This window comes from Schistocerca serialis, chromosome 5, assembly GCF_023864345.2.
Source record: "Schistocerca serialis cubense isolate TAMUIC-IGC-003099 chromosome 5, iqSchSeri2.2, whole genome shotgun sequence".
Taxonomy (NCBI): domain Eukaryota; kingdom Metazoa; phylum Arthropoda; class Insecta; order Orthoptera; family Acrididae; genus Schistocerca; species Schistocerca serialis.
Genome location: NC_064642.1, coordinates 422,438,030 through 422,449,129, shown reverse-complemented (window position 1 = coordinate 422,449,129; position 11,100 = coordinate 422,438,030). Strand labels below are relative to the sequence as shown.

General features: G+C 38.8%; 1 protein-coding gene across 1 annotated transcript in view; it reads left to right on the top strand.

Annotated features, from left to right (window-relative positions):
* Positions 1–548: 548 nt before the first annotated feature.
* The window catches only part of LOC126481587 (alpha-aminoadipic semialdehyde dehydrogenase-like), a 131,002-nt gene continuing 120,450 nt past the window's right edge, over positions 549–11,100 (top strand). Inside the window, exon 1 of the mRNA XM_050105446.1 lies at positions 549–742. Within this exon, the coding sequence (XP_049961403.1) occupies positions 578–742 (165 nt within the window). The 5' untranslated portion in view covers positions 549–577. The remainder of the gene's footprint in view (positions 743–11,100) is intronic.

The window sequence follows — 11,100 nt, the reverse complement described above, 5'->3', positions numbered from 1 at the left end:
CAAAACCTTCATCAATCTCATGTAATTATATGGGTGACATTTATTGTATTCCCCAACAAGGATATACAAGAACAATTGATCTCACCCATTAGCGTCGTACAGTTTATACCAGTAGACAAAACAGATATTTTGAAATTATAAAAATTAAATTAATAAATTATTTAATATTAATGTGAAATTTTTCTCCAGAAATTCCTGAAAGTTGCTAAAGCAGTAAACTTGGCTTTGCAGTTTTTTCAGGTTTGTAAATATGCTAAGGTCAGTACTTGTGTAACAGTGGCAGTTAGCTTGCATATTTGTATAGGGCTGTTTTGGATTTCACAAGATTCTGATTTTTGTTTCAATATTTGTGAATGGATGTGCTACACTGTGAGGGTCATTGAATAACACACTGCATCTATCTTGAAAACAGTTCTGATTTAAGCCTGCAGTATTTTCATACACTATCTTATCTCATTTGCTGTTTGTGAGTTGCTTGGTAGTAGCTGCTGTGTCCTCTGTGAACAATTGTCTGAGGTGTTACAACTCAGTCTGTTAGAGGTACTTGGTCTGGACAGGGGACACAGCTTCAGGCAGTATGAGGACTTTTAAGAATATGTTTATCAATCTCATTCAAGTTCGACATATGATGTCGAAACCAAAATTTCTTATTGAAGAATCTTCATATTCATTCCTACAAGACCTAGGTTTACAGAAAATAAACCCAGGAGTTTACAATGGAAAGTGGACTGCTAGTGGGGAGGTAACGTATGAGTGTCTTTGATGACTTCTTCAGCATTGTATAATACTAGAACAGTCATATGGTGGTTACAAAATTGTGGAAGTTTTTTTATCAGCATTTCTATATTTTTTGGGGATGTTGAAACAAAATTGTGCTGCTGCCGTATAGGAAGTTGGCCTAAAAATTAAAAATGCAAAAAATTTCAAAATTTTTGTCCTTTTTGTGGTGTTTTACTTATATCTCAAAAACTATGCATTTTTCAAGGACGAACACTCTATACAGAATTAAAGCAGACAAAATTTCCTACAAGATTCAGTAGTAAGTCTGATTTTCTGACAAGCGGCATCAGCCTAGAGCATGTTGAAAAGCAGTGATTTTTTAGCCCTTTTGTGAAAATGTCAAAAATGTTACTTCCACCCCCTACAATTATAAAAATATACATGTTATAAACAAAAAATCCTACAACAGACATCTGTAACATTCAGTTTTCTCATGAGGGGGAGGGAGCAAAGTAAAAATTACCAAAAACATCTTCTGCATTCTACAGCCAAACAGCACCTTCCCTCTGTTTATCTCGCATGAGTGCTATACTTTCAGTGTATTATGCCTAAAAGAAGTTATTTTGAATGGATTAATGGCAAAACATGTTTAATTAAAAAATAACAAATTATATTTACAATGTATTAAGTACATGACACTGAACAGAAAGATGAAAATGAAATCTGTATGTAGCAATGTAATGAAGTAATTGAATGTTGAGCTCAGTATTGGGTCATCGCTTCAAGTAGTTTCTCCATCTGGAAAAGAAAGAAGGCATTTAATGATATGGTGGCCTAGGAAATGTTGTGAAGGGTTTTGGGCAATGGAAGGACCACACAAAGTGTCAAGCTATGGAGAGTACAAGCTGAACAGTGAGTTGTTGCTGTTCTCCACTGAGGAACTTGGAGCTGAATGATTAATGTCATGACAGAGAGAAATTGCTTAGTGAAGATGCAGAATCCATTGCATGAATTAATACCTTCTGTCACCTCAGCTACAATGGGCTCATCCAGGCTATCTTTATCTTCTATATAAAAATTGTCATCAGTGTTAGAGCATGAACCTTCACATTGTTGGCACATTTTCATGAAGAAGACCCCACTGACACTGGCAGTCTGTCTTGTATTTGCAAGATATAGGCTGCAGAAGCCTTTCAGGAGCTGGAGGTTTCAGAGTGGTAATGGTAGGCAAAGCACTTTTGTCAGATTCCTCCTCCACTGCTCTGGATCCAAGTAGTTTCTGATCCATTGCTGCATCTGATAGAAAACTCTGGAGGTGTGTGGGAGGCCTGCAGCTTCAGTGGGAGGTATGGATGCTGTGTCTGCTGATGCCTTGTAGGCTGATGTCATGTACTGCTTATACCTTAGTCTTGTTGAGTATTGTGGTTGGATGGCTACCACCATAAAAGGCAATCCAGAATTTCTAACCAACAGCTGTTATTTCCTTTGGATGGGTTGAAGGATCAGAGCATGTAATAACACTTAATTTGAGGTTCAGGTTTTCAGAGAGGTCTTGAGAAATTTAACCTTATCTTGGTAAAATAATTATGTAAAGTCTCAACTACTCACTGTGGAGGAAGAGCATGTAGTTGGCAACACTCTTCTCCATTGCACTTACCAGATGGTAGATGGGATGAAGGGTTGTACCTCTTCCTGGCTAATGGAAATACACATTGGGGAAGTTTGGAGACCCATAATTATGAGCAGAAGATCATTGTCTTCTCCCAGAATTGTGAACCTCCTGTAAGCTGAAGTCAGGTATTATGTCATCTGTACCAAAAGTATGTCTACACCATCAGCTGCCTGCTTGGATGTGATTCTACTTTCATTGCATTTTTCATCATCATTGTGATTAACTATTCCTAGTTTTTCCACTCAACAGAAAATATATTTGTGAAACTTTTGGTGTCATGCTTTTGCTAAATTGTATCTCCACAGACTGCTTTTTGGTCAACCCCCTCAAGCACTCCATGGGCATGGTAGTCTTCTGACTATCATGGGTACCCATCAAACACATTTGTCACGCTTGATTGTACTTACTTCATACAAAATGGATATATGAGTCAAAAATTTGTTTGAAGGTATGCCCATATGACCACATGAATCTGTGCAATAAGAAACCCCCATCAGTCACATATACTGTACTACAAGGATCCAGAGCAATGGAGGCGGAAGTTGACAGAAAATGGGTTGGCTGCTATTACCACACTGAAACTCTCTCAAGAGGGTTCTTAAGGTTATATCTTGTAAGAGCACCTGCTGAGGTGACAGAAGGTATTTGATATTTTGCAGAATTCTGTATCTTTACTAATCAGTTTTTCTCTCCCTTAACATTAATCAATCAGTTATAATTTTCTCAGGTGAAGAACAGTAACAACTCACATTTCAGCCATGGCCTTCCACAGCCTCTGATGCTTTGAGTGGGCCTTCCATTGCTCATCAGGAAATCAAATCTGAGTAGTGCATTTTATAGGATATTGTGCGTGGTTTAATTCTGTATGGAGTGGTTACCTTTGAAAAACACATGATTTTTGAGATATTAGTGAAAAGCTGAAAAAAGCATAAAGGTTTTGAGATCTTTTGCATTTTTTGTTTTGAAGTTGACCTTTTACAAGACAGCATACATAAAATTTGGTTTCAGCACCACAGAAAACCTATACAGCCATTAAAAACAAAACTTCTACAATTTTGATATGAAAATGGCTGTTCTGAACACTAATAACAGAAATGCCATTCAAAGCATCATCTTCAAAAAACACTGCTGCACTTGCCATTGTACAGTTTCTGTGAGACAGAAACATCCAGGTATTTTTATGAGTTGATTGATACAAATTGTGACTTACTGATTTTACTGTCATGAGATACATGTGTTTTTATTTTGTGAAGTGAATCATTTTACATTTACGAACATTTAAAGCAAATTGACAATCTCTGCAAAACTCTGAAACATTATCAAAATCTGTCTGGATATTTGTGCAGCTAGTTTCAGACACTCCTTCATTATAGATAAGTGTGAAGTTACTAGTTATTAATATTGCCTGTGAGGTCATTAATATACAACATGGACAGCAAGTGTCTCAACACATGAGTGCACCTGAAGTTACTTCTGAAGCTGTTGGTGACTCTCTATCCGAGATAACTTGCTGCATCCTCTGTAATAAAAAACTCCTCAGTCCAATAACAATTTTTTCAAAGCCTGTACAATTATACTTTTGCCTTAATCCATGGCTTCCAGGGTGTCATGTGAGATAGTGTGAATTGCATTTCACATAACTGATGTATTCAGAATGCACGCTCGTTACTGTGGAAAAGGTCATTGTGTTCAAGAGGGCTCATTTTGTTTGATCTCAGAAGGTGTTCCAAAAGGATGTCAAGGATTCTGGATGGTAGTTTTTTGGATCACTTCTGCTGCCCTTCTTTTAAACATGTGTAATCTGTGATTTCTTCCAACAACTGGGCACAGTTCTTTGTTAGAGGGTTCTATGCTGTCGTATGATTAAAAAAGAGACTTATTCAGTCAAAAATTTGCTATAGCATCTGGTAGTGTCTACATCAGACCCTGGAGATTTACACTACTGGCCCTTAAAATTGCTACACCGAGAAGAAATGCCAATGGTAAACGGGTATTCATTGGACAAATATATTATACTAGAACTGACAGGTGATTACATTTTCATGCAATTTGGGTGCATAGATTCTGAGAAATCAGTACCCAGAACAACCATCTCTGGCCGTAATAACGGCCTTGATACGCCTGGGCATTGAGTCAAACAGAGCCTGGATGGCATGTACAGGTACAGCTGCCCATGCAGCTTCAACTTGATACCACAGTTCATCAAGAGTAGTGACTGGCATACTGTGACGAGCCAGTTGATCAGCCACCATTGACCAGACATTTTCAATCGGTGAGAGATCTGGAGAATGTGCTGGCTATGGCAGCAGTCAAACATTTTCTCTATCCAGAAAGGCCTGTACAGGACCTGCAACATGCGGTCATGCATTACCCTGCTGAAATGTAGGGTTTTGCAGGAATCAAATGAAGGGTAGAGCCAAGGGTTGTAACACATCTCAAATGTAATGTCCACTTTTCCAAGTGCCATCAATGCGAACAAGAGGTGACAGAGACATATAACCAATGGCACCCCATACCATCACGCCAGGTGATACGCCAGTATGGTAATGACGAATACACGCTTCCATTGTGCGTTCACCGCAAAGTCGCCAAACATGGATGCGACCATCATGATGCTGTAAACAGAACCTGGATTCATCCGAAAAAATTATGTTTTGCCATTTGTGCACCCAGGTTCGTCACTGAGTACACCATCACAGGTACTCCTCTCTGAGATGCAGTGTCAAGGGTAACTGCAGCCATGACCTCCGAGCTGATAGTCCATGCTGCTGCAAACGTCATCAAACTGTTTGTGCAGATGGTTGTTGTCTTGCAAACATCCCCATCTATTGACTCAGGGATCAAGACGTGGCTGCACAATCCATTACAGCCATGCAGATAAGATGCCTTTCATCTTGACTGCTAGTGATATGAGGTCGTTGGGATCCAGCACGGTGTTCCGTATTACCCTCCTGAACTCACGGATTCCATATTTTACTAACAGTCATTGGATCTTGACCAACGCGAAATGCTGAGTCACACAGATAGGCACAACAAAAAGACTGTTTAGAAAATGAGTTTTCAGCCAACAAGCCCTTTGTCAGAGATAGAACACACATACACACACACACACACACACACACACACACACACACACACACACACACGTGCTACTCACATACACATGACTGCAGTCTCTGGCTGCTGGGACCATACATATTTACATGCCCACCTCTGTAGCCAAGGTTGTTATCCACATGTGTGTGCTGTGGCACTCAACTCAAAGGTAAGCTGGTACAAATCCTGATGGTAGATGAAATTTCCACTGTCAGTATTTGGCCTGCAAGGTCCCGGCAGCCAGTGACTATGGTCATGTGTGTGTGAGTTGCATTTGCGTGTGTGTGTGTGTGTGTGTGTGTGTGTGTGTGTGTGTGTGTGAGAGAGAGAGAGAGAGAGAGAGAGAGAGAGAGAGTTCTGTCTCCAATGAAAGCGTTGTTATCCAAAAGCTCATTTTCTGACAGTGTTTTTGTTGTTCCTATGTGTGACTCAGCATCTCTGCATCTCATTTTCATAATATTGTCACATTATATCCAAGATTTTCCATTGTTGAACTTTTTACTCTTATTACACATATAAAAAATAAATCTATGAACAGTTAAATATAAATGAATTACCTTTACATAATTATACAGTCCTTTACTAAAAAGCTTCATGGGAACTAACTGAGATATGGATGGCTTTGAAATATGGAATAAATTGACAAGTCTTTGACAGAAATCTCCCACTGCCAAAAATGAAGAATAAAAGCACTTTTACTTCACAGGAATTAATTTTCTGAAACTGCCTTTCTTCGAAACAACAGCTCCAGTAATATTCATTAGCAGCATACTAACCACCAAAGATGACTGTGTCTTTTTCTTTGTCTGCTTATTTCATCAAGCATTATTAACGCAGCAACACATATCACTAATTCTTCCTCATCACTTGTCATGGTGCAGCTCTCCATGTGAGCACACCAAGTGAAATGTTTGCTGCCAGTTCAGCGTAGCAGATGCTGCAAATACGTAATATGTAGAAATGTTTGTTGCTAGTGTACTGTCTCCACAAACCAAGTCGACACTTGGCACAGTGTGTGGTGGGAGTGACCACAAAGGCATTTCCTATTTAAGGCCTGACCATCAGTCACCATGATGAGTCTCAACATGGTTGGACAGTAGATGGGGATGTGAACAACAAACATTGTTGCCAACATCTTGCTGACTTTGGTGAAGCAATGTTGGAAACAATATTGTGAAGAGAAACATGTCTTTAAACCCAGTGTAAACATGGCATAATATGCAGAAATGTTTGTCACTAGTGTACTGTCCACACAAACCAAGTTGACACTTGGCACAGTGGCTGATCGGAACAAGCATAAAGGCATTTTCCATTTACGGTCACTCTCATCAGCCATTGTGGCAAGTATCAACTTGGTTTGTATGTACAGTAAGCAGCAATGTCAGCAATGAACATTGTTGCCAACATGTTGCTGACTTAAATGGAGCAATGTTGCAAACAATGCTATGAACAGAAACATGTTTTAAATGCATTGTGAAGGTGGCTTTAATAATACTTGAAGGTTCATACAGACAAAATGAAATGCATCATTATCGTTGGTGGATGAAAACATATCATACAAGAACTGGCAGGAGAAACTTGCTCTGGTTTATTAACTGCACTTGGATATTAACTGTTGATACTCAATTTCTGGAAAATATGTTAGCACTGTTTGTTTCAAAAAACAAATTTCAGTAATGCAATTATAATCAGTCAAAGACTTGCCATTACTCTTTGATTTTTTGGCAATGAGAGATTCATTCCAGAGCCTTGGAAATTTAAGTAAGTACCATAAATGAAAAACATAATTAAATATACATATTATCGAATTTTTATTCGTTTGATGTCACACAGATCATCAAAAATTAGTTTCTCAGTAGTGTCATCAGTTTTGAAATTGCTTACAAATGTGACAGTCTGCTGTCATTCAATTTTTTTCTGAAAAAATCTTAATAAAACAAACAGAAACAGAACATGGAACATCTCTTTACAGCAGATGATGATGAAATGCAGAATGTAAACATACAGTAACACTGTACACTGGTGACTTGTGGTAGCTGCCCTGAAACATTGTTTCCTTTGATCTGTACTGACACTGCTGTTCCTGTGTTTTGGAACATGTTTCCAAATGGTGTCCACAAGTAGAAGTCTGGAACATTTCTGAAGCTAAGTGTGTACACAATGATCTTAAAGTGCAGCATAGAGTGGATACTTTAGAGAACAGCTGGATAATTGATCTCCTGGACAAAGTGGGAATATTCATCCATGGGCAAGAGTGGAGAAAGGAGATCCTATATGAAATTACAGAGTTCACGAACTCACATTTCATCATGTTGTTCAGTTCAATACTATTATAATAGTAAATACTTAAAAATTAAGAATATTTTTGAGTCTGTGCTCCAGAAATATCTTTTAAATTCATTAAAATAATGTTTATCTGTGATTAAAAACATCAGATTGTCACAGTCTCTCTATTGTAATATAATATCAAAACCAACACCCAGACATGACAGCAAGATAAGCAGAAAAGCTGATCCACATGCAATGATCTATCTGCACAAATGTCTGAGCATGCAATATATTCCCACAAATGCCATGCATTCATACAAAAATATTCTGCTGGCCGACATCTGCCAGTCAGTGAGAGAACTTTCAGCAGCAAGCAATCACCCCACTCTGAAAGGGTATTTCAGATTTAAAATTTTTAATATCGGTATCTGAACAAGCATTGAGTGTAATAATACATAACACTTTAAAAACTGTATGTGTGTCCTGGAGATGGATTTCATGAATACGAGTCACATATGTCAGTTATGTAATATATCAATTGTGACAGACAGCATTTTAACATTTTTATTTGTGCTTTGAAGTGCATGTATTCCAATAAAATATAGGGCTGATCAGTGAGGTAACTTTCACTTTGCTTCTAATGTGCAAATCAACCCAAGGGTACTCTTCCATTTTGACTGACTTTGAATAAGTTCTAGTTTGCAGCAAACTGAGACACACATTTTTTTTATACATGCCCACACAGCCATTAAAGGGGTGAAACACCCTCTTGAAAAAAATATTTCTGAATGAATGTTGTTGAAATGGAAATAAATATGAAAAAAACTTCAAATAAAAGTTCTATTGTTTTTAATGTACATTACAACAGTGCAACAATATTTTTCAAAAAGTCATCTTTTTGAAACCCCTCTCTCCCACTATTTTGTTTTCCATTTTGACCATTGACTAATAGTAAAATGTGTATCATTGTTAATACAAAATTAAATTACATATGATGAAGTGGCATTCCAAAGACACATTTGTCAGAAATAAGCTAGAAATATATCTGTATCACTGTATGCATCCCAATGTATGTCTGGTTCAATGCAGTTGCCATTGTATTTTTTTGTCATTTTTTTTGTTTTCAAGTTGTAACCTGTTCAGATTTAATTAAATTTTTGTACATTATTGTTGTATCACTATTGTAAATCTGAATAATATTGAGGAAGTGCAGCATTGTTCAGGAAAAAAATGCTGACTGCACTTTGATTTTGACTACATATCCAACACTCACAAAGTCAATAACACACTTACCCACACACTTAGTGAACTAGGCATCCTGGCACACAGTATTCCTCTCACACCACTTTTCCCCACTCTGTTGCCCATACGCTTCAGTAAGGTTGATTGGCTGAAGGAAAGAAAGGGGGAATTATATCTTTCTTCCTGCTCCTGCCATGAAACTTGCAATTGTTTTTTACCTAAATAATTCTGTGCTTCCTCATTATTGTACAGATTTACAACTGTATTACAATAATAATGTTCAAACAATTTTGAATAAAACATAATTACATCTGATCAATGAAGGAAAAAATAGAATGCTACTTACCATAAAGATGATGCATTAAGCCTTCATCAGAAAAAGGGAAACACACATCATGTATTCAAACAAGCAAGCACACCTCACAAACACATGACTGAAAACCCCGGCATCTTGGGCCAGAATGCAAATATCACCTGGGATGGAAGGAGCTGTGTGGATCGGGTGGGGTAGGTGGAGGGGAGAGAGGAGCACTGTCTGCAGAGTGTGCAGGAACTAGAACTCCAACAGGTGCAGTGTGAGGAGGTCATGGAGCAGGGAGATGGAGGAAAATGGAGTGAAATAGGAGGGGAGAGTGAAGAGATGGATGGGTGTGGTGGTAGAGCGTGCCAAACAAAGAGGGAGAGAGACGAGGATGTGGAGGAGTTGGTAGGACAGAGGGGGTGGAAACTGTTAGGTGGAGGGTGTTGGCTTGGATAGTGAAGCAGCCATTGAAATCAAGTGTATTCTGTTCAGCTGCATGTTGTGCCACAGGATGGTCTACCTTGCTCTTGGTCACAGTTTGGCAGTAGTGATTCATAGACAGCTGGTTGATGATCACACCAATACAAAAAGCTGTGGAATGATTGCAACATAGGTGGTAAATGACATGGTTGCTTTCACAGGTGAACTGACCTGTTATGGGATAGTATGAACCAGCTTGATGGGAGAAAAGTCCAGATCATGAAGATATCATCAGTGAAACTGAACCAGACTAGGGGTTTGGCATTACGGAAGGCTAGAAATGTCTCCTTTGGATGGCCCACAAACAGGCTGTCTTAGGAGGGTGCCATGTGTTTCCCCATGGCTGTGCTACAGATTTCTTTGTATATCTTCCCTTCAAAGGAGAAGTAGCTTTGCTTTAGGATAAAGTTAGTAATGTGTACAAGGGGCGTTTGAAAAGTCCGTGCAAAAATAAAAACGACTTTTTTATTTTTTGACATTATCTCCTTTTAGACTTATACACTTTGTCCAATGCTGTTCTAATTTGTTGATCCCTTCCAAATAATAGGATTTATCCAAGTCTGCAAAACAGCTGTTAGTTGCTGCAATCACCTCCTTGTTTGAATAAAATATTTGTCTCGCCAACCATTTCTTCAAATTGGGGAACAAATAGTAGCCTGAGGGAGCCAAGTCTGAAGAATAGGGGAGGGGAGGGGGGGGGGGGGAAATGAGTTGGAATTCTATTTCCAATAATTTTGTGACCACAACTGCTGAGGTGTGTGCCGGTGCAATGTCTTGATTGAAAAGCGCATTTTTGCGCTCCAATCCCCGGAGTTTATCTTGCTAGCTTGGTTTTCAAACAGTCCAATAACAATGAATAATATGCACCTGTAATAGTTTTACCCTTTTCCAGATAGTTCATGAGGATTAACCTTTGAAAATCCCAAAAGACAGTCACCATAACCTTTCTGGCTGAAGGAATGGTCTTCGCCTTTTTTGGTGCAGATTCTTCCTTGGTAACCCATTGTTTAGATTATTTTTTGGTCTCATGATTATAGTTGTTGTGACAGTGCCACGACATTCAAAAGTGCCGCTACGTTAGTACGCGAACACGGCGATAGAGGCGCTCCGCAGCTCGGCCGAGCGCGGGAGCGCCACCTGGTTATGAACGGCGCCGGCCGCATGTCACGGCCCGGCAGTAGAATGACAGATACGGAGTTAGTAACATGTAACCCGCGAGTGTTTCTACTTTTGTATCTCCACGCACTTTATTAGTGATTAAAGGTTATAACACTTTTTGGCGACGAGGTCGGATTTTTTTTTTTCCCTGCGTTGTGGACTT